The sequence below is a fragment of the Didymella exigua genome (genome assembly GCF_010094145.1).
Source record: "Didymella exigua CBS 183.55 unplaced genomic scaffold M421scaffold_9, whole genome shotgun sequence".
NCBI lineage: Eukaryota > Fungi > Ascomycota > Dothideomycetes > Pleosporales > Didymellaceae > Didymella > Didymella exigua.
Window position 1 is genome coordinate 74,726 of NW_022984783.1, and position 26,147 is coordinate 100,872.

Genomic DNA, 26,147 nt, shown 5'->3' on the forward strand with positions numbered 1-26,147 from the left:
TGCTCCCCGGGACTCCACCAACATGGTATGCTCGATTTCAATACTGCAACGCAATAGAGAATAGTCAGCATAACCAACTTGCTTTGAGTGCACCAGAACATTTCAGCGTTGTGTTCCTTTGTCTCCTGAACCAAGGCAAGCAGATTGTCTGCGTCACTCATGCCAGACACATACTCACCAACCTCTTGAATCACATGCAATTAACAACGCGGGGAAGCAGCAAGAGAAGAACCTCACTGTTGAGAGCAAGCACCACGCGATCGGTGTTGTGGCACAAGCGCGGGCGAGTGCAATGACTATTATCAGGGTCGCTTAGTGAGCACCAACCGAGCCTCCCTTGCGTACTTGCCGCCATTATTCCCAACCCCACACTCTGCGCTCGGTCTCTTGGACCAGATCCATGTACAAGTTTCCTGTAAGCCTTGTGTATATCTGTAGTCTGCACCCCGGACCCCCATCTCAATATCTTGCCCTTGTCTCACGATGTCGCGCCATCACTCTCCCAACTCTCAACTCCCACCTCCCACCTCCCACCTCTCAACTCCCACCTCTCAACTCCCACCTCCCACCTCCCACCTCCCACCTCCCACCTCCCAACTCCCAACCTTGCACCGCAAGCCAGAGCCCTCGAGCAACGATGTTCAGGCTGAAAGACATGACTTGAATGCCAGCGCTGGCGAAGTTGAGCGTTGAACCCACCCATTTCACACGTGGGGCACTTGCGGACGGAGAAGACAGGAGAAGCACCTTTGTTGATGGAAACCAGTTTCCTGCTCTGTCCTGGGCAGACGGCCGCTTCCCACATATCGTGGAACCGTGCGGCGAGATGCGTGTTTGTCTGCTACCTTGTCTCTGTGACGTTTCGGTCGTCAACGATGAAGGAGGCTGGCGTATGCTTAGACGCATTCACACGGCAGTCGGACAAGCGCAGGGCTGAGGAACCACGACGGTTGCAAGCAGAACTGCACGGCAGCCATCTCTCTTCCCCCGTGCACGGGCCAGAGCGCAAGAGGTCAAGAGGTCAAGAGGTCAAGAGTACAGCCATCGAGCTCGAGTCATACCGAGCGCTGGCTGTTGGTAGTGCGTCGTGTCCTGGCCATCGTTGCTCGGAGCCTTGACGTGGAAGTGCGCGGCAACTAGCTCCCAAGACACAGCCAGCGCGGTGTCTGTTGTAGATGGAAGAGAGCTCCAGACTCGGGCGTGGACAGCTCTAAACTCGGACGTGGACAGCTCTAAACTCGGACGTGGACAGCTCTAAACTTGGACGTGGACAGCTCTAAACTCGGGCGTGGACAGCTCCAAACTCGGACGTGGACAGCTCCAGACTCGGGCGTGGACTCGACTGCTATTTCAAGTCAGGACAAAGTGCACCAGGGCCGAAAGGCGGGGTTAGCAGACACTACTTTGTTGTCGACATGTCCAACTTGCGAGTGCTTCGTGCCAAGGCCACGGAGAGACGGGGCGGCTGGAAGACTCTTGGCCTCGCGAGGCTGTTGTAGGTGTGTCCGACAGGGCTGCACGAAGACGGACCATTTGGAGGGGAAGTGGATCAGATGGGTATATAGGTGCTAGTGATATGTAGATTATGCAACATGGCCATGACTGCACGCGTCTATAGATGGATGATAGGCTTTGCTGTCTGGTGGGTGTCGCCATTGCGCCGCTCAAACGCCAGTGTGCAAGAATGAACGGAAACCACAAAACGCCGAGGTCGAGGCGACACGGCAGACTGGTGTCGAGGGCGAGCAGCTTCTCAAATGGCAGTGTCAGTGTCGTGGGAGAGCAGCAGTGTCAGTGTCGAGGGAGAGCAGCAGTGTCAGTGTCGTGGGAGAGCAGCAGTGCCAGTGTCGAGGGAGAGCAGCAGTGTCGAGGGAGAGCAGCAGTGTCGAGGGAGAGCAGCAGTGTCGAGGGAGAGCAGCAGTGTCGAGGGAGAGCAGCGTCTCAAATGGCAATGTCAATGTCGAGATCCATGTTGGCAATAAAGTCATCGTCCGTCTTTGGCTTCCGAAACGTCGGCAGCCCCTTGCGCCCGCCCGTCTTCTTCTCGCCGGGCTTGGGAGTGCTCGCCCGCGAGCTCGGCGCGCTCGCGCCGTCGTCGGCGAACAGGGCGTCCGTGTCGGTGTTGAGCTGGGCGTCTTCCAGGGCCTTGCGCGCCTCCTCTTCGACGCGCTTGCGTGCGGCTTCCTTCTTCTGCTCCATCTTCTTCTGGCGCTGCTGCTCGAGCTGGACCTTGCGCACGCGCTCGGCCTCCTTGATGCGGTTGGCGCGGTTGAGCTCTGCCGTCTTGATGGCGGCGACTTCCGACTGCGTCTGTATGCGCGGCTGGGCGTCGGCGGCGCTGCGGTGCAGCAGGTGCTCGTACTGCTTCTTCTTGGCGATGCGCGCGTTGACCTCGGCCTCGGTCCAGTGGTGGTTGTGCAGGCTCCGGAGGTCGTCGTACTTGCGCTCGAGGGCGGCCTTGGTGGCGAGTTTGGCGCCGGACTCGGCGAGGGACTGCGTGTACACGTCGAGGTCGCGCTCGTCAAAGCGCTGGTTGGACAAGAACTGGAACTGGTACTCCTTCTTGGTGGCGCCGTGCTGCGCAATCACGTATTGGTCCGTCGCAATCTTTGCGCCGTTCTTGCCTTCAAACACGTACGGCTTGCCGGTGCTGATGCCTGTGTTGACCTGTCAGTGCACGTCGCAGCCTCGTCGCAGCCCACTTGCCCTTGATCTGCGCCATCTTGTACATTGTGCGGCGCTGGGCGTCCTGGCCGACGCCCACGCGGCCAAACGTGCCCGTGACGGCGTCTTCGAAGCCCGGGTAGAAGCAGACCTCGGAGAAGAAGCCGCGGCCGACGCGCACCGACTCGAGGTCGCGCAGCGTCGCGGGCACGTCGTCGCGGGGCTTTGCCGGCGCGCGCTCGTCCCACTCGACGTCGCTCTCGCCGTCGGCGTCGACATCGACGTCCGACGCGCCGCCGCGGTCCGCAGAGCTCGAGCCGCGGCGCGCGGCGCGGCGGTCCGCGTCGCGGTCGCGGTCGTGGTCGCGGTCGCGCTGCTGGCCGCGCTGCTCCCGGTTGCGCTTGTACTCCTCCAGCTTGTCGTTGACGCGGGCCTTGACCTTGGGCCGCCGGGTCTCGTCGGGCTCGTCGGCGTCGAGCTTGCGCTTGCGCTCGTTTTGCATATTGGCGGCGCGGCGGGCCAGCTCGGCGGTGAAGTTGGCCTTGCTCATGTCCTCGGCGCGCTGGCCCAGAATCTCCTCGCGGTCCAGCTGCGACATGGCCATGATGCGCCGCTTGTCGGCCTCGTCGACGTACTTGCCCTCGAGCGGGTAGGGCACGTCCGACGACGGCGCGGGCGCGTCGTCGTCGCGGTCCGAGTCCGACTCCTCCATGGCATCGGAGCCCAGCTCGCTGTGGTCCGAGGCTGCGGGCGAGGAGCTGCGAGAGTCAGCGGCGGCCGGTCGGGGCCCGAGAACGGACGGCACTCACGCCTCGCCTTCCTCAATGTCGGCCTCTTCGTCGCCGCCAGCGAGGGCGAAGAGCTCGTCGTCAATGTCCGACATGGCGGAGGGGGATGTGCCGAGTCTGCAGAGGAGAGGCTGGTATCGGCGCGGAGCAGGTCGAAACGGTGCGGCAAAGGGGCAATGTTCGGCGCGGAAGACGTCCTGGATCAGGGGCGTGGCAGAGACGCTGTCGCTCAAAAGTCGGGGAAGCGAGGACGGGAGAGCGCTTGGCAGGCGCGTCGCCGCAACGCCGCAGAGTGGGTCGGGCCGCGCGTGGTGAGCTCATCGATTGCGAGAGTGCTTGGACGGGGGACGTTTGTGTGCTCCTCGTCGCGCTCGGCATTTACTTCTTGCTCGCTCTCACCATTTCTTGCTCGCGTCCACGGCTTCTTGCTCGCGTCCACCATTTCCTGCTCGCTTCCACCATTTCTTGCTTGCTTCCACCATTTCTTGCTCGCGTCCACCGCTGCAGCGCAGCAACCGCACGACATGTCTGCTCGACTGTTCTCGCCGCAGACGCTCGCCCGCAGCCACACGCCCGTCCTCGATTGCCTCGCGCCGCGAACACTCGCCGCATGCACATGGTCTCCCTCGCGCGCGCGCCGGCGGCACCAAAGCACCACCTCGCCCGTCGCCTCGCCCGTCGCCTACCCGGCCACCCACTCGGCCACCCGCTCGGGCAGTCCACTCGCCGCCTCGCACCTCGACGCATCGCCGTCCGCCTCCCCACCCGCCTCGCCGTCCGCCTCGCCATCCGCCTCGACGTCCGCCTCGCCACCGCCCCGCGCCAATGCCCGCATCCACGAGCTCTCGCAGACGCAGCGCGATTTCCTCTCCTCGGCACTGCGCGTCAACCAAACCGGCGAACTGGCCGCGATCCTAATCTACGCCGCGCAAACCCCGCAGCTGATCCGATCACACCCCCGCCTCCGGCCGCTGATGGCGCACATGTACGCACAAGAAGCAGGGCACTACGCCTTCTTCAACGACGTGATTGCGCGGCACCGCATACGGCCCACGGCTATGACGCCCGTGTGGACGGCTGCCGCGAGCTTGCTCGGCTGGGCGACTGCCGCCATGGGGCGCGAGGCCGCCATGGCGTGCACCGAGGCTGTGGAGACGGAGATTGGGACGCATTACAACGAGCAGGTTCGCGTGCTGCTTGATTGGAGTGAAAAGTGTGAGGCGAGGGGGGAGACGCTGGGGCCCGAGCTGGAGAGGCTGGTGGGCGAGCTGAGGCGGATAAGGGATGAGGAGTTGGAGCATCTGGATCACGCCGTGGAAAACGACGCGAAGCAGGCAAGGCCGTACGACGTGCTTACCCAGGGCATACGCGCGGGGTGTCGCGGGGCGATTTGGGTCAGCGAGCGGGTGTGATGGGTCAGTGAGCGGGTGTCATGGGTCAGTGAGCGGGTGTCATGGGTCAGTGAGGGGGTGTGATGGGTCAGTGAAAGGGTGTCATGGGTCAGTAAGAGGGTGTGATGGGAGGTGACAACTACGAATGTACTGCCTGCATGCACCCAAGTCTCGCCTACCTACTCAAACCCGCCCCCCAAATCCCCCAGCACGCTCCTCACCCCCCTCTTCCGCGCCCCGTCCACTTTGCGCCTCAGCTCGTCCTTCCGCCGCCCCTCCTTCTTCTCCAACACCGCCCGCCGCTCCGCCTCGCGCGCCTGCGCGTGGATGTTACTGCGCCCCGTGCCGCCCCTCCTCACGCCCTCGCTCTGGCCCGTCTTGCCGCGCCCGCCCCCGCCCTCGGAGACGGTGGACGCGGAGAGCGACGTCGCCTGGCGGATCAAGCTGGGGACGCGGAACCCCGTCGCTGCCCGCGACGGCGCGTAAAAGGCCTGTCCCGCGTCCGCCTCGCGCGACTCGTCGAGCGTCGCCTGCCTGCTGAGCGAGAGCCGGTCGACGACGGGGCCGCGCACGCGTTTGGGCGCCGTGTCCGGCTCTGAGTCGCTGGACGACGCGTACGGGCTGTCTGGCGCCGCGGCGCGCGAGTCCGCCAGTAGCTCTGAGACGCTGGTCTGCACGTCTGCGAGCGTGAGGGGGCGGCGGCTCAGCCCGTTTTCGCTCCGCCGCGCAGCGGGCGGGCCGCGGTTTTCTTTCTGGCTGTGTGGGGGGGATTTGCGTTTGAGAGCATTGGGGGGAGGTGTGGTTGTCTCGTTTGCCTGTGAGTCCGGGACAACGTCCACGGTCTCATCCTCTGTCCCCGCAGCCTGCTGTTCTTCATCTTGTTCTTCATCTCGATCTTGATCTTGTTCTTCATCTTGATCTTGACTCTGGCTCTGGCTCTGGCTCTCCTCCGCGTACACGCTCTTCGGCTCCGGCAGCTCGAGAAAGTCGTACTCGGCATCATCCGCAAAGTCCGCCAGCGTCTTGAAGAAGGCCTGTTGCTTTGGGTTGTCGGCCAGCTTGCCAATCTTCTCGTCGCTGAGGAGCGCCTTCTGCATGCGCGCGAACTCGGCGCGTTTCCTGCGCCCCCGCGTCTCGGCTTCGTCTTCCGAGTCGGACATGTCGAACGCGTTGCGCCCGGCTCGCCTGCGGAGGCCGCCGCTCATGAGGTCTTTGTAGAGCTGATTGATGTTCTTCTCGTCGTCTTTCTTGGACTTTTCGCTGGGACGCGTTAGTCGGTGGGAGTGATGGGGCAGAACAAACTTACGCATAAAAGGCGGCGATCCGGCGCTCGTCGACCTTGACGTCCGACTGATCAATCATGTCCTTGAGGTCTTCGTCTTCCTCGTCGCTGTCGTCGTCGCTGGCCCCGCCGATACCTGCGTACTCGTCTTCGGATTCGTCGGCTTGCTCCTCGACGACGTCTTTGGCCGCGCTGGTCTTCTTGCTGTAGGCTTCGAGGGCTTTCTGCTTCTTTGCGCCCTTCTGCATGGTGCGGAACGCGTCCCTGTGTTTTGGCGGCCGCTGGATATCATCGACGTCACTCAGCTCCGCGTCCGCGTTATTCAGGTCCTCCCCCACGTCAGAGAGCTCGACGGCCGCCTCTTGCCGCCCGCGCTGCAGCTTGCCAGATCTCTTCTTGACCGGCGACTCGGCGACTGACATCATCACCGTCTCGACAGTTGAGGCCGGGGCCATGACGCCAGCCGGCGATCGAGAGAAGGAGAAGCCGGCATCTTGCGTGGGCTCAGGGGCCTCGGAGAGTTGAGTCTTCGAAGGGCTTGGCCCCATCAGATCTCCAATCCCGAAGCTGAACTGGGTTTCCGCTCCAGCTTGTGACGCCTTGCGAGGCGTCGCGAACAGCTGGCTGTTGGGCACTAGCGTATCGTTCGTCTGACTGAACGCAACGTCCGGTTGAGTGTCTGGCAGGCTTCGCAGGAAGTCGAGAGAGTCTTGCTCGGCCTCTTCCTGGGTGGCTTGAGAGTCGTTCAGGTTCGCCATCGTGCCAGCGAACATCTGTGTCAGACCGGGTCCAGGGCTCGAGTGTCCGAATCCAAAGGCCGCCATTGCATCATCATGGGTTGCTTGCTGTGTTGGGGATCCGGATGTCTCGGCCTCATCGTCGCTCTCATCGTCGTCCTCGACGACTCTGCGAGCCCGTGCTGTGGTCGACTTGCGTACGGGCATACTGAGCTCATCATCCTCGTCAGCCGCTTCAGCAGGTTCGACCATCGTCACGTCTTCCGCCTCGGCGTCTTCGTCCTCCATCGGTTCGTCTTCTGACCCGGACAGCTCCAGCTCAGCCTCTTCCTCGTCTTCCTGGTCTTCGTTGTCGTCTTCAGCCGCATTCTCTTCGCCGCTGCCAACATAGTCTCCGTCATCCTCATCGCTGGATGGCAGGTCGTCGGTTTCCCCATTGGCCTTGGCTTCCTTCTTCTCCATCTTGGCCAGCTTGAGATCTTTCTGTCGCTGCTTCTCGAACCGAGCCACCAGATCCTCGACCTCCATCTGGTGCTTCTCCCGCTCTTCCTCGGTCTCGACGTAGACACCGCGGCGCTTCAGCTCTTCGATTTTCTCTTCACGTGCCTTCTGTGCTTGCTGGCGGGCACGTTGTGCGAGGGAGAAGTGCATCTCGCTGCGACTGATCGCCTTCGGGCCTTGGCGAGTCTGCTTGGTAGAAGTGAGATGGGCCAGGTGACGCAAGGTCACGAATGACTTGGACTCGTCCTCCTTTGTGCAAATTCTGTCAAACACAGCGAATCTGCTCTTTGGCGCCTCCTTTGCGTCGGAGTCAGAGTCAGACAGTTCCACCATGTCGTCTGAAGGCCGGGCAGACTGCATTTGTGCGTGCTGTACTGTCACTGGCTGTACTTGTGTCGGCCACACACGTGTAGGGAGATGTGCGAACTCTGGGGCGCGTCCCTTGCCCTTGTCTAATTTCGTAGGAACTGGTGTGGTGTCGACTTCTTTCATGGCTACTGCCTTTGGTGTTGGGGTTGCAGTCTTCACCGTGTCCTCCATCATTTCGCCCTGGCGAAGTGGGCTAGTGGGTGGTGTGTCATGCATTGCCTGAGCTTCGACATCTGATGACACAAGACCCGCAGTCTTCTCCGGTGTGGGAGGTGCTGTGGTCTCTTTCTGACCCGGCGCGGTGAACCCGAATTTGGCAAACAGATCCTTCGTTGTGTGCCTCTTCTTCGTCTTGGCCTGGTGCGTGAGCTGCATGTTACGGCTGATTCGTTGCTGGTCACGAGCCATTGCCTCCATAGCCTTCTTGCCTGCGCGTCGAGTAGGCTTGGACTGTTGTGTCAGCCGCCTGTCCACTTCGGCGTCATCGTCACTGGCCGCATCTTGCTCAGACGATCGCTTGGGTGCATTTTGCTGCGTCGGTTGAGCAGCTGCCCCCTGCTGCCGGGCAAGTCTCTCGGCTCTGATGCGCTTCACGCGCTCTTGTAGGTCGGTGGCAGACGCCTGTTGTGACGACTCATCTGCATCGGAGCCAGCTGTTTCTCGGATCGGGGACCGTTTCTTGACTGGTGACGGGCCTGGCGAGACAAAAAGGCCAGGAGACGACTGGCGTGATTGGGCGCTTGGTGACGGTGAGGCTCGTGGGCTTGGTCTTGTATTTCCTGCCAATGTGCGGGTAGCCTTTCCTACTGGCATTGACTCTTCCTCATCACTACTGATAGCCGTTGCTTGGACAAGTACCGGCTTCTGCGCCTGCTGCTGACGTGAGTCCTTCTCCGCCGCCAATCTCTGCTTCATGCGCAAGTACGCGCTCTCTGCATCAACTTCGTCCTCCTCCTCCACTTCCTCAGGTGTTGGGGTTCTGGCTTGGAGTCGCAAATCGTGTGCAGACTTGGTGTTTGTAGGCGTGTCCTCGATATCTGAAGCATCGCTGGCCGAGTCTGCGCTGCTGTCTGAAGAATCGCTGGAAGTTGGCTTTCGTAGAGCTGCTATAAGTTTTGATCGAGGTTTTGTGGGCGCAGTAGTCGCACCAGTACATATTGTGGCCATGTTCAATGTATGGGGGGGAGGGGGGTTGCAGGCGAAGGCTACGCGGGTACAGTCGAGACGAATGGACGCGACCAACTCGCGTTCGTGTGCAGGGCTGCTATGTCTGAATGTAAATGTGGCGGAAGAACAACAAGCGGGTTAAAGATTATTCTATGCTCGCTAATTATGAGTAAAGATTGGGCGGACAGCGATTAGAAGATGTTCAGCGTGCAAATGTTCGTGGTGGGGAGAACTTGAGCATCAAAGTGGTTCTACGCGAGCGCGTTCGCGTCGCATCAAAGGACGCGATTTGGGCTAGCCTTAGATGGCAAGTGCGCCTCTACGAAGTATGACCGCCAACGCAGTCGGGCCTGACCAGCGACCACCACTTGTCAATCCAAGATCATCTTCGAGAGACTCACGAAGTACACATATGGATCTGTGTAGGTGCGACCCTGTTTCTGGAAACCCAGCGACTGCCTCCTCCTTCCAAGCTGTTGTTCACTCAATGTAACGGTACTCGAGTGCTGTCATAGTTCTCGCTTTTTTTTCCGGGTACGAAGTACAGCTCAGCGCAGAGCCGTCTCTCGCCGGGCACTACGCCGGTGGGTCTCACAGGCTTCCTGCTCGTTTCGAGGCATGGGCGATCTCTGCCTGACTCGTCTCCAGCTTCACTTTCTTTCGGTCGTCTCCTCAAAGTCGTTGTTGCTGATCTCTCGCGGGCCGCGAGCGCTCCTGGAAGCTTGCATTGGAGTGTCGACAATGTCAAGTCTGACTGATGCTTTACCTCTGTGAACTGACTGTGTCCCCAGCATGCTGCCTAACTCTCGAGTTACTTTGCCTGACAACCGGATACTCACATACTCACACTATGCGCTGGTACCGGCCCTACTGTCATCCAGAAGGCCAGCAATTTTGGGCTCAGCAAGTTTCATCGACACCGCTCGTGGTGGTGCAAAACTTTGTACTATCGAATCATGTCAAGCGTTCTTGATCCCACTTGTGCAACGCTCGTATCGAAAACTCTATCTACAGACTTTGCATCGTATCCTCAATACGAACCTATGCAAATAGTCCATCCGTACAGGTGAATCTGGTCCGCGGCGTGGGACATCTGGGCACCGCCTTCCTCAATGCTGACATGGCCATTATTCGCTAGTTCTCGCTTCGTGGACGAATTTTCATGTTTCAAGCCTCTTTTCACGCTCAGACAACGGCTTCTGGGCTCTGAGGACGCTGTCCCTTTGGTGGATACAGCTCCTGTTCTGATCCAGAAATAGCACACGCCCAACAATTATCTCAGAACACTCTGAACCCCGGCTTCAAAGGCTGCTGCCAAGGACGCCCTGGTGCTGTATCGATAGCGCGAAGTAGTGGGACCAGAAGCAGATCCTCAGCAATGCGCTCCGTTGATCTGGTGTGGGAGGGCGGACATGGCAGTTCGGCGCGCACCTCCAGTATGACGACAATACGGATACTGCGAGCAGGGGGCGGCTTGCTGACTTGACAACACATCGTGAGTTCTCTTCACGTGAGGTACGGCATTTGATGAAGATCGACCTGTTGAGTTGCGCAATGAAGGGACATGCTGTTTGTAAGTTCTGGGGTACCGTCAGCAGTCGCTGCTCCAACTCCAGGTTCCAGTGCACCCTGACTTGCGGGTCTGAGCTGAGCCTCATCTGAGGTGCGTCTTCAACCACGGGCACGCGTCCTGAGACGTGTTCCCGGCCAATTACGGACTTGCGCATCGTGTCTGCGCCACCATGGTGGGGTAAGAACGGCGCCCTTAGTTCGCGAAAGCGATGCAAGGCTCCAGGGATATCCAACAGCAAGCAAGTCAAGCCGCACCTCGCAAGGCTGTGAGGAAGCTGAGGGCGTGGTACGATAATTCTTGTCGCCCAGGTTGATGGGCGACAAGAACAAAGCGTCTCTTCCGAGTTTAGTGTCGTTTCACAACGCTCGCTCAGGGGTAGGATTTGAAGAACCAGAGCCCAGCGGCGGTACCGCGGCCTTCCTGGCGATCCCTCAGGTACATTGCTCGCGTTCACCGTTGCGCGTGATGGGCCTCGAGGGTTCGCAGAGGTTCGCAGAAGGAGGATCGAGGTTCTCGAGCGACTAGAGTCTTCGTCAGAGCGGCACAGGCTTGCTGTAGAGATCTACGTACTATTTTAACGAAACTTTGCGCGGGATTGATGACTGCTTCCATGCCTGCAGCGCCAAGTGGTTTCATCCGGACCCATTAGGGCTTGTTGAAACGATCTCTCCTCTAAACAAGAGCCATCCGCCTCCTCCGCCCGGGAGATTAGACGATCAATGTCTTCCTGACGGCCTTGGTTCCGAGCTCGTCCCCGTTCGACCACTCTGACAAAACCGCCGCACCTTCTCGAACGCTTCCATTTCGCGCCCGGCTGTCCCCCTTTCGCTGCGACACCAGCACACCAACCTCGCGACGGCTCGCCTGTACCAGGTTCGGGCATGATACCGGCCTCTACGCGCGACCCTGGACAACATGGAGAACGACGACCCTCAGCTCTACCAATATGGCACGCCTCAGTCCAGCAACTCCTTCAAGCGCCCGCGCCGCAGCCTCCAGAGTTCGATGCCGTTGAGTAGCGTGTCCGAGAGCGCGACCTCGTCACCGCGAATCTCGGCCCATGGCTCGCTGAACCCCACCGTAATCGATCACATCCATGGCCTCAAGCACCTGGACGATCAACAGATCTTGCTGCTGTTGCAGGCGGCACGAAATGGAGGTTCGCGTCACATGCCCGCCGTCGCGTCAGCTCGTTCAGCTCACACGTATACAGACGGCATGCGGGTCCCCGACCGATCATCCATGATGTCGACATCTACACTAGGCAGCTGCGCGTCATCCTACTTGAGTGTACCTTCTAGCAGAGTGCCAAGCATGATGTCGGACCCTCGCTCATCGATCGCCTCGACCGACTCTTCCTTCACCCACTATAGCGCCGCCTCCTCTCGCATGTCCACAGCTTCCTCCCGTCTTTCCACCATTTCTACCGCATCGACACCGGCACCGAAGAACTTTGCCTGCACCTTTTGCGACAAGGCTCTCAAGTCGAAGCCATATTGGAAGTCACACGAGGAGGAGTTCCATGAGCAGCGGTTGACATGGCGCTGTCCGGATTGCGAGCAGATCTTTCACGCTGGCAAGCGCTTCCGCGAGCACCACACAAAACTTCACGTACGTAATGTCCTGCTGCACCCAGCGTTGTCATACTGACCGTAATTAGGGCTGTGAGCACTGCAAACAACCAAGGGAGAGCGGTCAGCCCACTAGCAGGAAGGCTTCGCCCTGCGTCAAGAAGTATGAGATTGTCATGCACGACAAGGATGCTTGGGGCTGCGGCTTCTGTGCAACCCTATTAACTACATGGGAAGAGAGATGCGAACACATAGCATTACATTTCGAAGAGAAGGGGGGAGCAAAGTGGAACTTCACCAACGTCATCCTTGGACTGCTGAAGCAATCTGATGCTGCAAACGCGTGGAACAACCTCCTGACACAACGCCACGGGGACGAGCAAAACTGGCCCAAGCTGTCATGGGAATCGAAGAAGTGCAACCGTCTGCGATACAAATTGGAGACGAAATGGCACACCAGTGCCTTCGACATGGAGAAGCTGGTACAAGATACCTACGACCTTGCCGAGATCGAACCAAAAGATGCTGTCGACTCCGCCCCCGAGATGACGCCTGACGTGTCTGAAGCCGACAACTCTGCACATAGCGAGATTGTCGAGTTCAAGCTCGAGACGTCAGACTTTGGAAACGATGCAAGGCTACCGAGCTCGCGTGGCGTCCCACAGGATCAGCACATGATGGATCTAGATCCTGTAGAACCTCAGCAGGTCTTGCATCATCAGCAGTCCTTCCAGCAGAGCCAGTGGCCCGTCAGTGCCGACATGTCGCAAGCTCACCTGACCACAGACACCAACATGGGAGCCTATGGAGGTTACAACCCAAGCATGGCGACCATGTCAGCGTCCTTCACGCAACCGATACCGCAACAAAGCTTTCACCAGCAACAAACGTGGCCCAACACTGATTTCGTCGCGACCACTGATCTCATCAACTTCCAACAGCCGACATCGTACATGACCTATACGCAGCCGAAGGAAGTCGTGTCTGTCCCAACCTCACAGTATGCCAATTTCGCGCACTACCCGCAACAACAGCAACAACCCCAACAACGGCAGAGCGTGCCTCCCAATTTCATGCAACATTCCGAAAGCCAGCCCTCTTCTCGAAAATACGTTCCCAAGCTGGTCAACATATCAAATTCGAGCCACCGAGCCATGCACCCGCAGCAACAGCAACAACAGCAGCAGCAGCCGCCTGCGCCTCCTCCCAAAGATGAGTTACAAGGGAATCGTTTCTCGAGAATGATTATGCGAAGGAAGCCGAGCAATATATCACAACACAGTGGAAACAGGGACACCATGAGCTGGAACAACGAGATGAACTGGGGCTGAGCTCATGGTTCCCACAATGCGTTTCCCACACATCACACCCACACCTCACTGAGAAAGTGATTCCGAACCTCGCGCCAGCGCCGGCACGCTCACCACCGTGCCGTGCCGAGCTGAGCGAGCCACACGTCACCACAACGGAGCTGTACTTGTTGAAATTTCCTATCGTCCCTGAGTTTGGAAGCAAGGTATACCCATAATGTAGCGTTGATTACGGTTTCCATATCATCATGTTTAGGTCTGCTCAAAAGAGTTTTTCCTTCATGTTACCGCAGTGTCTGCGCGTCATATTCCCTAGGACTGTACACAACATCTCATTTCACGTAGCGTCTGGAGTAATTGACACAATGAGGAAGGATGGTTTGGAGTTCGAATGCGAAGCCTATAGATGGTGAACAGTACCCCGAATGTTTCCCAAATAATGTAACATCATTGGCTCATCGACATATTCAATATCTCTCACACTTGCGTTGAGAGCAAGCGTCTTACCAATCTGATGCAAGTCCCCACCGCTTCCGCGGAGCTGATGCCGCCTTCAGCGCGCAACATCGCGCTCTGCCTCCCCGCGCCCGGGCCATGCGTCATCTTTCCAGAGATCGCCCCCAAACATAAACTCACAAATTCCTCTTGTAACGTTAGCCGGAAGGGCGTGCCATTGACATTCGTGGTCTGGACTTACACAAACTTTCTGTCAGCAAGGCAGCACATACCTGAGAATACGAATACTACTCTGCAATATCGATTGAGGCTCTGGACCTCGTCCTCGTCACATTGCCGCGCCTGCAACTGTTTGCATTCCTCTAGACTCTAAAAACGTGAATCAAGGATACCACGTTACCACCCGCACAACACGTTCAGGCTCCCTTCCGGGGACCACCGACAATATGGCGCAGTCGCAAGCCACGCAATTGGCTATCGTCCTTTCCGCCTTCTTTTTACCAGTATTGACCTACCTATACTTCACTGGATACTTCACGAAAGTGCTACCAAAGAAGAACAATGCCGGACCGCTTCCTCCGCCGACAGAAATCACCGCTCTGTACATCCATCCAATCAAGTCATGTCATGGCATCAAAGTGCAGTCAGCGAAGGTGCTCCCTACAGGGCTTGATCTTGGTACGTCGAAACAAGCGCCCAACTGGCAGTCCAATTATCTAATCCTGCACCAGATCGTCAATGGATGTGGGTCACATCAGAAGACTACGAGTTTCTCACGATCCGACAAAATGCTAAAATGACCCTGATCCGCCCCTCCTACGACGCAGCAACAGACACCCTCACCGTCACAGCGCCCGCGCCAAACTCCGTCGATGAGAAACTCGAATTCAGCATTCCCGCGCACCCGACCGCTGAGTGGCTGGACTCCAACACCGCCTCTCACGATGCCAAGATCTGGAACCAATGGACATCCACGTGCGTTTACTCGCCCACTCTAACTGAATCCTTCAACGCCTTCTTCGGCAAGGAAGTGCGTCTCGTGTACAAGCCTCCTCAGTCTTCGCAGCCGCGCGAACTGCGTTCAAATGGCGCTCCAGATGTACTGGGCCGGGAAGCATCAACATGTTTCCCTGACCTGATGCCGCTGCTCGTGGGCAACCGGTCCAGCATCGACGAACTCAACACGCGCATCCGCACCGCCGAGAACGGCTCTCTCGCACCGCTCGACGTCTCGCGCTTCCGGCCGAACATCCTGGTGCGTGGCCAGGCCTCGACACCGTGGGACGAAGACCGGTGGAAAACGCTGCGCATCACGAGCGCGGGCAAGACGGTGACGACTCTAGATGTCACGCAGCGCTGTGCGCGGTGCCATGTGCCAAATGTGGATCCCGAGACGGCGGAGGAGCATAAGCAGCAGCCGTGGGATACGCTGATGAAGTATCGCAGGATTGACGAGGGGATTACGTACAAGCCTTGTTATGGGATGTTGTGTGTGCCGCGCGAGACGGGGGTGGTTAGGGTTGGAGATGTGCTGGAGGTTACGGAGGTTACGGATCAGCATCGGTATATTGCTGGGTTTTAGGTGTGGGAAGATATTTGCTGGTTGACTTGGATGATATGGGCTGATCTGAATCATTGTGAAGCATACAAAATACCTGCAGTGACGCAACTGTTGATAACAACCGTGATGCACGCGCAGAGTTTTCATTTTATCTGTATATATTAAACTCACCCCTCGAGCTTCGCAGGCGGCGCGTCGTCCTCCGATAACTTCGGCTGCGGGTCCGCCAACCCAATCTTGCCATGCTTATCATACACGATCTCCCTGATCTTGACACACCTCAGATGATTCCTTCCACCACTGAGCGTACTGTCATGGTAGAACAGGTACCACTTCCCCTTGAACTCTGCGATACTGTGATGCGTCGTCCACCCAACCACGGGCTCCAGAATCCTGCCGCCGTACGTGAAGGGCCCAACAGGGCTATCTCCAACCGCATAGCATAGGAAGTGTGAGTCGCCCGTGCTGTAGCTGAAATAGTACTTGCCGTTGTACTTGTGCAGCCAAGCAGCTTCGAAGAACCGCCTGTCGTGGTCCGTAGCTTGAATAGGCTTCTGCGTTTCGGGATCGAGGATCAGGACGTCGGTGACTTCGGATGCGAATTGCGTCATGTCATCTGTGAGCTTGCCGACCTTTGCGCTCAGCGCGTCGCCGCTTGTGGGCTCCTCGCCCGACTTGTCAAATTTGCCCGTCGCCCAGTTCTGCAGCTGGCCGCCCCAGATTCCGCCAAAGAAGAGGTATGCTGAGCCATCATCGTCAACGAATGTCGCGGGGTCAATGCTGAAGCTACCCTTGATGTAGTCGGGCTCTGGCGTGAAAGGGCCCTCGGGCTTGTCGCCGACTGCGACGCCGACGCGGAAGATGCCCTCCTTGTCGCGTGCAGGGAAATAGAGGTAGTATTTCCCGTTCTTGGTTGCTGCATCAGGTGCCCAGAGCTGCTTGGAGACCCATGGAACGTCTTCTTGCTTGAGAACTACACCGTGGTCTGTGACGGGGCCGCCGACAGTGTCCATGCTGAAGACGTGGTAATCGGCCATGTCGTATTGGTCGCCATTGTCGTTGTCTTTGATGTCTGTCTCGCGGTCGTGAGAGGGGTAGATGTAGAGCTTGCCATTGAAGACGTGCGCCGACGGATCAGCAGTGTAGACGTGGGTCACAATGGGTTCTTTGTCAGCCATGGTCGCGGTGATAGAGGTATTAAATGTGTGTATTTGGTAGTTGAGCCGTCGCGTCTATCTTTTCACGCGTAGGCATCGCGCATACTTATGTGGAGGGGTAGGTACTGCCCGCATGACGGCACAGCTACCCTGTTTAACCGCCGGCTTAGTTTGTGGGGCTTGGAGCGGTCGCGTTGCTGCTGAAATGAGATCAGTCGAGTGCTCGGTTGAGGGTGAACTATTGAAGGTGGTTGCGGGTCTCTTTAGCCGGCGATTCTTCCGCTCAACACATCGGGCTGACACAGGCGGCGGAGGACATTCACGGCGGAGCACAAGGATTTCACCGACAATCATGGCGGAACTAATGCGGCCAGGAGAGAATGATGGGCTTGCCGAGTTGCTTCTGTCGTTGACATGCGCCAGCACGTGCCTGCCATCACCGCATCGCTGACCAAGGAACCATGGTCTGGCTTCGAATTCCCTCATCAGCACACCAGGACACTCATTGCCATCACCTTTCGATGGAAGACGTTGACCATCTCAACATCAATCCTCACTTGCCCCGTCTTTCTCAGAATTTCCTCGGCCATCGGCGCCGCCCCCTTCCTCCTCTTGATCCTTTTTATGCTTTTCTTCACCTTCACGAGTTCCCTCCCTTTTGAATCCGACCTTGACGGCGGGATTTCGGTTCTCTACTTCACAGATAATGTTATTCAAGCACATTGCATAAATCAGCGAGATCTGCGATTTGCTGAAGTCCAAGGCTGATCGACCGCCGAGTTTACTTATGTTTGCTCTTTTTGATCATATCTGACGAGAGTGTCTTACTTGCACATACCGTAAGTGACCGAGATAGTGGTGTTTCGATGGTGTTCAAGGGCCATTGTTGTTACGTGCGAAGTTCTGCTGTTCAGTAGACTCACAAGTACATACAACAAGCAGACAAAGGTCTTAAAAATATCAGCTTTCAAGGTAAAAACCGAGCTCGTCGACGTTGTATGACCCTGAATTTACGAACCAAGGTAGACGAGGACCCTGGTCGGACTTGAATCATAGTCGACTTCCTCCAACCAACAGCTTCACAGCGCAAAGAATAGACACCATGGCTAGATCAGATATTCGTGTATTTCACACCGTGGGAAGTACGTACGCAGTATCTATATGGTGGGGAGTGATGCGGGCCTTCACTGAATTTTGGGTTGGCATCATAAGGCGGTTACACAAGAGACTCTTTTTCACTAGCCAGCAACCAGTACAGTTCAAAGGTTTTGAATTACGGTTCACCCGAGCCTAAGAGAATAACAAGCTGTATTTGAATCCCCAAGATTTGGCCTGCACTGTGCATCCACGACACTACCATCCAACTTCAGCCAAGCACACATACAGGAAAACAACATCGACTCCCTCCACGTTCTATCATCCACCATGAAACCACAACAGCGAAGCACCCGTGGCTGGAAAGCCTGTAGCCCAAATCAACCACCCGCAAGAACATCGAAGGTCACCAAACCGGAGGTCACCAAGCCCAAAGTTAACAAGATATCCAACCCGCACGGCCCCAGCAAGCTCAGTATCGAGTACATCGCCGAAGCGGAGCGGCCAGTCCAAACTAAAACACCACCAAGCTCATCACCAAGGAGCAGTGAGCGCACCATGTCACTTCACGACAGTGAAGCTACACTTTCGCCCGAGCCTCGCTCAGGGCAAAATGGTCCAGAGACCTTCAGGAGTAGTCAGGACCTCGGGGTGTATGATGCTGCGCACGCACTCTTCAATATGAGGGGACCATCTCATCAGAGAGTGAAGAGTACGTTGAATGCCTCCACAGCTTCGAAAGAGAGTGTCACTAACCCGCCGTCAGGGATCGAGATAGAGACTTCTCGTGGAGAAGTCGAGATGCAGAGTCCCAGTGAGCGAGAAGCAGTTGCTGTGGAAGCTTTGGGCAGCTTGAAGTATGCTGTGCCGACGAATTCGGCGTGGGTGGCTGCTGCGTTCCGGCTGCTGCCCAGTCTGCCCTGCGTGAACAGGCGTTCCGTTGGCTGTGGGGCTTGATGACGATACTGATCTGAAGACTCCCAGACCAGTCTTTAGAGCTGTGTACATCTGATATGGAGGAATGAATAATTCGAGATAATCAATGGCATTGCATTGTCTGATCGGCGGCCTGTACCAGCGTACGATTGTTGTTTTCAATCACTGAATACCTCAGGCTGGAGATACGAAGGTCTCCAGTGCTATTAATTCGGTTCGGTCACATCGTGACTATGAGACGCTTGAGGTAGTCATGATGTGGCCAAACCATCTCACTGTATGAGCGCTGACTGAATTCTGAAGTCATTCTTAAACTAACCCTGAGTTGTTATTGAATCTAGAAATTGAAAGTAAAAATGAGGGTCAGCACCTCCTCGCTCCCAATTCAGAGCAGCCACAACATGCCAGCTATTTACGTGTATCAGAAAAACAACTCAACATAACTTGTACACCAAGCCCGCCAATTTGCAGCGTCACTGTCGAAGTCTCCACACCCCCCATCGCTCCTTCCATTCACTGAATACCTCCAGTCCTCTCCTACTACCCAGCCTTAAACGCCTTCAACATCGCCCCCATAGTCTTCATCCTCTTCCTTCTCCTCTCAAGACCCTCTCTATACACAACCTCGTTCCTCGAACTCTCCCTGAGCTGACTCTCCTCCACCCACGCCTCCCACTCCAGTGTATGAACCTTACCCTGGCTATCAACCCACACCCTCCGCTCCTTCGCCCGGTAGCCATGAAGTCCGAATGCATCCAGCCGTCCCTGACGGCGCTCGACAAAGGGAGTATACAGCTCACCCAACGTTATGGGGTGGACAGCTGCGTAGTGCAGCATGCACAACGATAGCACTGCGTCCTTTTCTTCTGGGGCCAGCGCGCTGTCGGGGGGCTCCTCTGACGCTGTTCTGGAGGTAGTCGGCGTATGGTCCGCTGAGAGGGTGACGTCGCTGTCGTTCCCTGGGAGTGTCTCTGCACTGTCCTGTCTTCCAGCTTGCACGGGTGCTGACGGCCTGGATGCCGTCGCGGTGCTTTGGAGGGCTGTGCTGGCCCACCTTTCTCCGCATTTTCCGCCCGAAGAATAGGCTCCTCGTCTAGTCTGGTGCGGCTGGGTCTTATTGTTTTTGGGGAGTTGACCATGCACGGCCACCTGTAGGCATGGTGGAAGGGGACTTTGCCATTTTTCTTGCTCTTCAAAATAAAGCTGTGTGGGCAGAGGTTTTGACTTCTCGATCTTTGACCCAGTGGGAATGCGGACTCGACTGCTCTTTCTGACAGGTTCCATAATGTGCGATTGGAAGTTGAAGCTGATTGTGGAAGCCAATATGCTTTGGATATCTTTTTTCCTGGATACGAGTTGTAGAAAACTCCATGGCGCAGCCCACTCTTCGTATATGTTTGGTTGGAAAAACTCATGAGATTGAACTGCAGTCGAAGTCGTTGAACCAAATTTGCTGAACCAGTCACTGAAGACATGGCGTGGGAGGTCTGGTGAAGGGTCTGGTGAAGGGTCTAAGGAAATCCAGGGTCTCTTACAGTCGCAGGCAACAGTCAAAGCAGCCGAAAAATTATTGGGGTATGCCAGGGACTAGTAACATCCGGAAAGTATACTGAGGGACTGATAGCAGACGCAGTTCGAAGGGTCCGAGGATGGCCTAACGGCCACCAGGGTTCGTGAGACTCTCATGCAGTAGATATAGCAACATACTTAGCGCGAGAGGCTGATCAGTGGTGCATCGGATGCAGTTAATGAGAACAGCCGTTGCTTTTGTATCTATCTGGAATCCCATACTATAGACGTCAACAGGTACCATAGACACATGCGATCATTCAATCATTTTGCTCGCCCAAGGCAGCTATACGCTGAGCTCCGCAACACCAGCCTTATCAACGTACTCCCTGTATGACTGCAGCGCCTTCTCCAGCACACCGCCCTGTCCACAGAACTTATCCACGATCTCAGAGCTACGACCAGTGTACAAACTCGCATCCAGCATGTTATCCAAATCACCCCAGATCGGCTTGAAGAACTCCGTCTGACGGATCCTTTCGACAAGATCATTCTGGCCACCCTCGTTCTTGACGTTGTAACCCGCCTGGTGCGACAGAACACGAATCTGCTCGTGCGCCTCCTGCCTTGACTCACCCTTGGCGACGAGCTTCATGATGATGCTCTCGGTGATCATGAAGGGCAGCTCTTCCTGGACGCGCGCGTTGACGCGCTTGGGGTATACGACAAGTCCGGATGTGACGTTGTCGAGGGAGAGAAGGATGGCGTCGGCCAACAGGAACATTTCGGGAATGTCGATGCGGCGGATGGCGCTGTCATCGAGCGTGCGCTCCATCCACTGGTCCGCAAGGGTGTTGGCGAAGGATGCGGGCTTGGACATCAGCTCGCGGGACAAGGCATAGACGCGCTCGGAGCGCATGGGGTTGCGCTTGTAGGCCATGGCGGAGGAGCCAATTTGGTCCTTCTCGAAGGGCTCCTCGAGCTCCTTCCATGCAGCCAGGTGACGGATATCACCGGTAATCTTCTGGGCGGAGGAACCGAGTCCGGCGATGGCGTTGGCGATCAGCTGGTCGACCTTGCGAGTGTAGGTCTGTGTTGAGACAGAGTAGCAGCTCTTGAAGCCGGCCTTCTCGCAGAGCTTCTCGTTCAGCTGGTCGCACTTCTGCGAGTCGTTGTTGAAGATCTCGAGGAAAGATGCCTGGGTTCCGGTTGTGCCCTGAGCACCGCGGAATTGGAGACCCTCCTTGACGTGCTCGATGGCCTCAAGATCCATGAGGAGGTCCTGCGCCCACTGGGCCGCTCGCTTACCGACGGTAATCAGTTGAGCGGGCTGCAAGTGGGTGTAGGCCAGAGTAGGCTCAGACTTCCACTGCAGGGCGAACTTGGAGAGGTTGTCAATGACCTTGGCGAGCTTAGGAAGGAGCAGGCTCATGGCATCACGCATCAGCACAAGCTCAGCGTTATCAGTCACATAGCAGCTTGTTGCCTAAGTAATATGTTAGCTGGGCTCCTTCGAGATTTGACCCAATTCTCTTACGCCGTAGTGAATGATACCCGCTGCCTTCGGCGCGACCTCGCCGAACGCGTGTACGTGAGCCATGACATCGTGTCTCCTCCTCTTCTCCTCAACTCTCGCAACCTCGAAGTCGCTGTCAGAAACGATCAGGTGGTCGCGCATCTGCTGCAGAGCCTCATCCGAGATGTTCTCGATTCCAAGCTCCTTCTCTGACTCAGCGAGCCACAGCCAGAGCTTTCTCCACGTGCTGTGACGGCTGCGCTGGCTGAAAAGTTGCGACATCTCCTTGGAGCAGTACCGCCCTGTCAGAGATGTCTGGTAGGTGTCGAAGATCGAGTTGCCGATTTGCTGCTTCATGCTGTCGATTTGGCGCTGGAGGTCCAGGGCTGCGTCTTGGTCGTATGCGAGCTTAGGCTCTGTGGAGGGGATCGAGGGGACAGACATTGTTAGTGATCACTCAGCGGTGGCAGTAATCAGTCGTCTGGTCTTCAATCACTGCCTGCCTCTTGTTACAATTAAGTCAAGGCGATGTAAAGGGAATGGGTATCACGAGCTTGGGATTATGGTTGACTGGGTCGTCCAGTTCCTTTTCTACCCGAACCAACATCTTGCGTCACAGGACTCCGATAAATTTGTGGCCAAGACCCCACATTTTTGTTTGCGCCACAAATCGGCGCGCCCAAGAGCGTTTCGACGACTGATTTCGGTTGACACCTGCTTGCCGATCATTGAGGCTGAACATTAGGCCGCAGAAATTTCTCCGCGGTGACTACTTGTTGGCTTGTGACCATGGCGGGGTGATGCCACTACGACTGTATATTGAACCTTGAAGCTCAACACACGATGTGGTTCAAGTTCGGCCACTGAACGGTCGGTCGCTATTCTTCCGTACGCATGATCGTTATTATTTGCGATTCGAGAACTCGTCTCGTCGCAACTGTGCGGGCTGCATAACCTGCCATATCCCACGAAGTGCACCGACTAACCAAATTACGCCGAACTTCGGTAAGGTTCCGTGGGATGCCTGGCGCGTTCTGACAATGCGCGTAAACCCAACAACTAATTCACTGCCAAAGAGAGCAATTGCAGCTTACGACTATGTGGCATAGTCGAGAAGGCCAGAACTTGTAGTATCTCGATACCCGCTTTTCCTCCGCAAAGACTGCCTGAACGCCCAACATCGCGGCCGCGTTCAACCGTGCTATCTCCACATCTCGCCTCCGAGACTCCAGCGCGGAGCCCCAAGGGCGTGCTTACAGCGACGGACCTTTCCAGACATCCCTGTTGATTTTGAACAAATTGCTCTGCTTGTGTGGGAGGCTGACTTCGCGCTCCTTGTAGAAACCAGATTCTTGGAGGTACTTCGCCAGTCTTCTGCTGTTAGTACGAGACTTTGAAGGTGCGTTACTCGACTTACTTCTCGTTATCCACTCGCGGCTCGAGCATCACTCTTTCTGTGCGGTTATCCGCCAACCAGCAGTAGTGAACGAGTGCGCTGATCCAGAGTCTGACTCTGTGCGCGCCTCTGAACTCTTGCTCGCCGATCAAACAGTGAAAGCCTCGATCGTAGTCGCCCACATTAGGTACGTATTTGCCCAGATTATCCTCCTTGACCCAGTAGATTTCAAAGTAGCCAAACGGCTTGCCGTCCCAGCAGCCTATGACAGGGAAGGAGTTCTTGGACTTCAGGCCGTTCCGCAGGAACTCCGCCTGGTGTTCCCGTGGCCCTGCCTCGCCCCAAAAGTGCGACACTCGAGGGTCGTTCATCCACTTGTGCAGGTATTCAGAGTCGCACATATCAACCTTTAGCGACTCCATTGTTGACACGATCGATTCGGCTGGCAACTGCCCGCTGAGACGGTGCGAAGCGTTTTCGGCAGAGGAGATGGGGCCGCGATGTCGCAGCGGCTTCGACGAGATGGACGCAACGCGGAAGGAGAGGTATTGCCCGACGCTGGGGATGTAGCGCGTGTATAGAACCTCGCCTTGTCGTGGAGGCTTCGGGCGTATAGGGTGTCGAACGTGGTTCGAGATGACATACTGGGTCGGCGGCGGCGGATAATAGGTCGGCAGGTGCGAGCTGGAGTGAAACGGTCCAGGTGCGGTGGGTGACCACAGGCCTGGTGACGTCTGATCGAGCTGATGTTCCTTCTTGTCTTCGCCTTTACCCACCGGCGACGAGGGCCGTGAGGGGTATGGCGAGCCCGATGGGAACGGCGAGTTAGCCATGGGCGAGAGAGTGAACAGGTAAATGCGCGGATCAAGCTGCCAGAAGCTCCTGCGACTGACGAACATTTGCGTCCAGCCTTCATGCGCACACTCCTCTTGAGCGCAGCCCACTGTTGAGTCCTCACTGGCGATCAGTCCCATGCGCTCGAGCTTGGGCAAAACGACCTTGCCCTTGAAGATGCCCTCGCGATTGATGCTGATCCTCCACTCGCCCTTTGGCTTACCGGAGTCTGCCGTATTCTTTGACAATGCGTTCGTGACTTGCAGTGTTGGTTCTCGCTGGTGGAAGTACCAGTACAGGGTCGCCCAGAGCATCATGGCGATATGGCGCGTCGGCGACGCTGCAGCCCTGAACTCATTGCTGCTAGGGTTTGACACGGAGGAGATGTAGAGGTGGTCGCCGGTCAGCGTGGGTCGCTTGTACCGGTGTACGTGTCGAGGGAGTCCGGTCTGCTCGGTTTTCTCATCTTGCTCTGCCTCTGCGGGGTCGATATCATCCTCTGAGTTCAGTACGACAGTCCAGCCAGGAGGAAATGGCGAGTGGGAATTGAGCATGTCATTGGCCTTGAAGAAAAGTCCGCCAAATACTGGCGACACAGCCAGGTTCTGGCCATTGGGCAGGTGAACAACGTTCGCTGGAGCCATTGACGTTGGTGGGGTAGCTTGCGCTCGTAGTTGAAGAAGAGATGGCGACAGCAATCAGAACAAAGACGACTTCAACACCGCAGCCACCAGCCCATCGCGTGAGTATTCGATCTGCAGGTACTCGGATACGAACACGTCAACATATCTCACCACGCGAGCTGTCAGAATCTGCTGCCCAGATAGAGAGCGTCCGAGAACGGCCGCGGCGGGTGAACTCGCGGGGCGCCCAGTCTCGTCCATCACGATAGCTCTCCTGACACTCCAAGCTAGGCTGGAGGCTGTCAGACGCGTCTCTTCATGTCTTCCGTTGAAGCACCCATTTGATTAATACATCGTACAGCATCATCGCCATGGTTGTTTTGGGGAAGCTGACTTGCTCGCCCTGTCATTGGCTGGCGGATTGCTCCTGCCGAAGAGCTCTGACGTTCGGGATGACGAAAGAGCCGTGATTAACTGAATAGTCGACCCCGACAGTCAAACCTCTCACCCAACAGTCCTCACCACACCCAATTGATCATCCACACATCAATTCCAGCCACCATGAACTCGACCATTCTCCGTACCACTGTAGCACGCTCTGTGCTCCGCGCTGCCACTAAGAGCTCTGCTCGCGCCGGCGTCGCAACCACCTTTGTGCGTGGAAAGGCTACTCTGCCCGACCTTGCCTGTATGTTTGGCAGGCAGCTCTAGTCCGATTACTGCAGCTGACCATCACACATAGACGACTACGGCGCCCTCGAACCCAACATCTCCGGCAAGATCATGGAGCTCCACCACAAGAACCACCACAACACCTACGTGACTTCATACAACAACTTCAGCGAGCAGATCGCCGAGGCCAAGGCCAAGAACGATATCAAGGCTCAGATTGCTCTGCAGCCCATGATCAACTTCCACGGTGGAGGTCACGTCAACCACTCTCTTTTCTGGGAGAACCTGGCACCTACCTCGCAGGGTGGTGGTGAGCCTCCATCCGGCGCTCTTGCTGCGGCCATCAACGACTCCTACGGTGGTCTCGACCAATTCAAGGAGAAGTTCAACACCGCATTGGCTGGCATTCAGGGATCCGGATGGGCGTGGTTGGTTCAGGACACACAGACTGGTGCCATTCAAATCAAGACATACGCGAACCAGGACCCCGTTGTAGGACAGTTCAAGCCAATCCTTGGTGTTGATGCGTGGGAGCACGCCTACTACCTTGACTACCAGAACCGCAAGGCGGAGTACTTTAAGGCTATTTGGAACGTCATCAACTGGAAGGCGGCTGAGAAGAGATTCCAGTAAATGACTAGACGACTGTAGGATAGATGACGCAATTGAATAGCAATTTCAAGCGAACAATGCCGTGTAGCCTTGCACCCTTTGACAATTGGCCTCCGCGTCGAACATCGATCTGTCTGAATAGCGTGTGTTCAAAAGCCTATCCGTCATGGCCACTGTATGCCGACGCCTTATACTGTCACAAATATTACAACTTCTACGCGATATTCGATGACCAGTCTTCCACGTGTGAACGTGTGAAACTTAGTCAGTTCTGAGGGTGCTTATGAAGGCGGAGGTAACTCGGCGTTGCAGGGTCTGGGATTGTGGCGCGACCCGGCGCCAGAGCATCTCCATCAACGTTCGCTCTCTGCAGCTCCACATCATGCCACAATCATTTGCGAAGCATCGACATCCTGCCAATGCTAGC

The 26,147-nt window shown here is 56.7% G+C and overlaps 10 protein-coding genes across 10 annotated transcripts; 5 read left to right on the top strand and 5 right to left on the bottom strand.

The window, feature by feature from the left end:
• Nucleotides 1-1,941: 1,941 nt before the first annotated feature.
• Nucleotides 1,942-3,547, bottom strand: M421DRAFT_59541 (plus-3-domain-containing protein; the record flags this gene model as incomplete). The annotated part of the gene is made up of 3 exons (XM_033595690.1): nt 1,942-2,650; nt 2,703-3,422; nt 3,474-3,547. 3 exons carry the CDS (start codon nt 3,545-3,547, stop codon nt 1,942-1,944), a joined length of 1,503 nt encoding a protein of 500 aa, XP_033450163.1.
• A 669-nt stretch (nt 3,548-4,216) lies between these two features.
• On the top strand, nt 4,217-4,846 carry M421DRAFT_29356 (uncharacterized protein; the record flags this gene model as incomplete). The annotated part of the gene is made up of 1 exon (XM_033589045.1): nt 4,217-4,846. A coding segment is annotated over one exon (630 nt), but the record flags the coding sequence as incomplete, so codon positions are not given.
• On the bottom strand, nt 4,568-9,233 carry M421DRAFT_418965 (uncharacterized protein; the record flags this gene model as incomplete). The annotated part of the gene is made up of 2 exons (XM_033591955.1): nt 6,150-9,233; nt 4,568-6,103 (listed from the first exon to the last, which is right to left on the bottom strand). Coding segments are annotated over exons 1-2 (3,827 nt in total), but the record flags the coding sequence as incomplete, so codon positions are not given.
• Nucleotides 9,234-11,387: 2,154 nt separating this feature from the next.
• M421DRAFT_3696 (uncharacterized protein) lies at nt 11,388-13,374 on the top strand (the record flags this gene model as incomplete). The annotated part of the gene is made up of 3 exons (XM_033589741.1): nt 11,388-11,631; nt 11,686-12,083; nt 12,133-13,374. 3 exons carry the CDS (start codon nt 11,388-11,390, stop codon nt 13,372-13,374), a joined length of 1,884 nt encoding a protein of 627 aa, XP_033450166.1.
• A 582-nt stretch (nt 13,375-13,956) lies between these two features.
• M421DRAFT_418968 (MOSC domain-containing protein) lies at nt 13,957-15,769 on the top strand. Its single transcript, XM_033591956.1, has 2 exons — nt 13,957-14,487; nt 14,541-15,769. Exons 1-2 carry the CDS (start codon nt 14,256-14,258, stop codon nt 15,389-15,391), a joined length of 1,083 nt encoding a protein of 360 aa, XP_033450167.1. The 5' UTR covers nt 13,957-14,255; the 3' UTR covers nt 15,392-15,769.
• On the bottom strand, nt 15,480-16,727 carry M421DRAFT_418969 (glycoside hydrolase family 43 protein). Its single transcript, XM_033591957.1, has one exon. It carries the CDS (start codon nt 16,546-16,548, stop codon nt 15,538-15,540), a length of 1,011 nt encoding a protein of 336 aa, XP_033450168.1. The 5' UTR covers nt 16,549-16,727; the 3' UTR covers nt 15,480-15,537.
• A 1,225-nt stretch (nt 16,728-17,952) lies between these two features.
• Nucleotides 17,953-18,579, top strand: M421DRAFT_3699 (uncharacterized protein; the record flags this gene model as incomplete). The annotated part of the gene is made up of 2 exons (XM_033589743.1): nt 17,953-18,334; nt 18,389-18,579. The coding sequence occupies 2 exons, from the start codon at nt 17,953-17,955 to the stop codon at nt 18,577-18,579; spliced, it is 573 nt and encodes a 190-aa protein (XP_033450169.1).
• A 1,834-nt stretch (nt 18,580-20,413) lies between these two features.
• On the bottom strand, nt 20,414-22,027 carry M421DRAFT_59403 (Adenylosuccinate lyase; the record flags this gene model as incomplete). Its single annotated transcript, XM_033595680.1, has 2 exons — nt 20,414-21,553; nt 21,605-22,027. The coding sequence occupies 2 exons, from the start codon at nt 22,025-22,027 to the stop codon at nt 20,414-20,416; spliced, it is 1,563 nt and encodes a 520-aa protein (XP_033450170.1).
• An 809-nt stretch (nt 22,028-22,836) lies between these two features.
• M421DRAFT_59186 (aerobactin siderophore biosynthesis protein iucB) lies at nt 22,837-24,457 on the bottom strand (the record flags this gene model as incomplete). Its single annotated transcript, XM_033595662.1, has 2 exons — nt 22,837-22,954; nt 23,001-24,457. 2 exons carry the CDS (start codon nt 24,455-24,457, stop codon nt 22,837-22,839), a joined length of 1,575 nt encoding a protein of 524 aa, XP_033450171.1.
• A 387-nt stretch (nt 24,458-24,844) lies between these two features.
• On the top strand, nt 24,845-25,958 carry M421DRAFT_418971 (manganese and iron superoxide dismutase). The gene is made up of 2 exons (XM_033591958.1): nt 24,845-25,124; nt 25,179-25,958. The coding sequence occupies exons 1-2, from the start codon at nt 24,998-25,000 to the stop codon at nt 25,739-25,741; spliced, it is 690 nt and encodes a 229-aa protein (XP_033450172.1). The 5' UTR covers nt 24,845-24,997; the 3' UTR covers nt 25,742-25,958.
• The last annotated feature ends 189 nt before the right edge of the window (nt 25,959-26,147 follow it).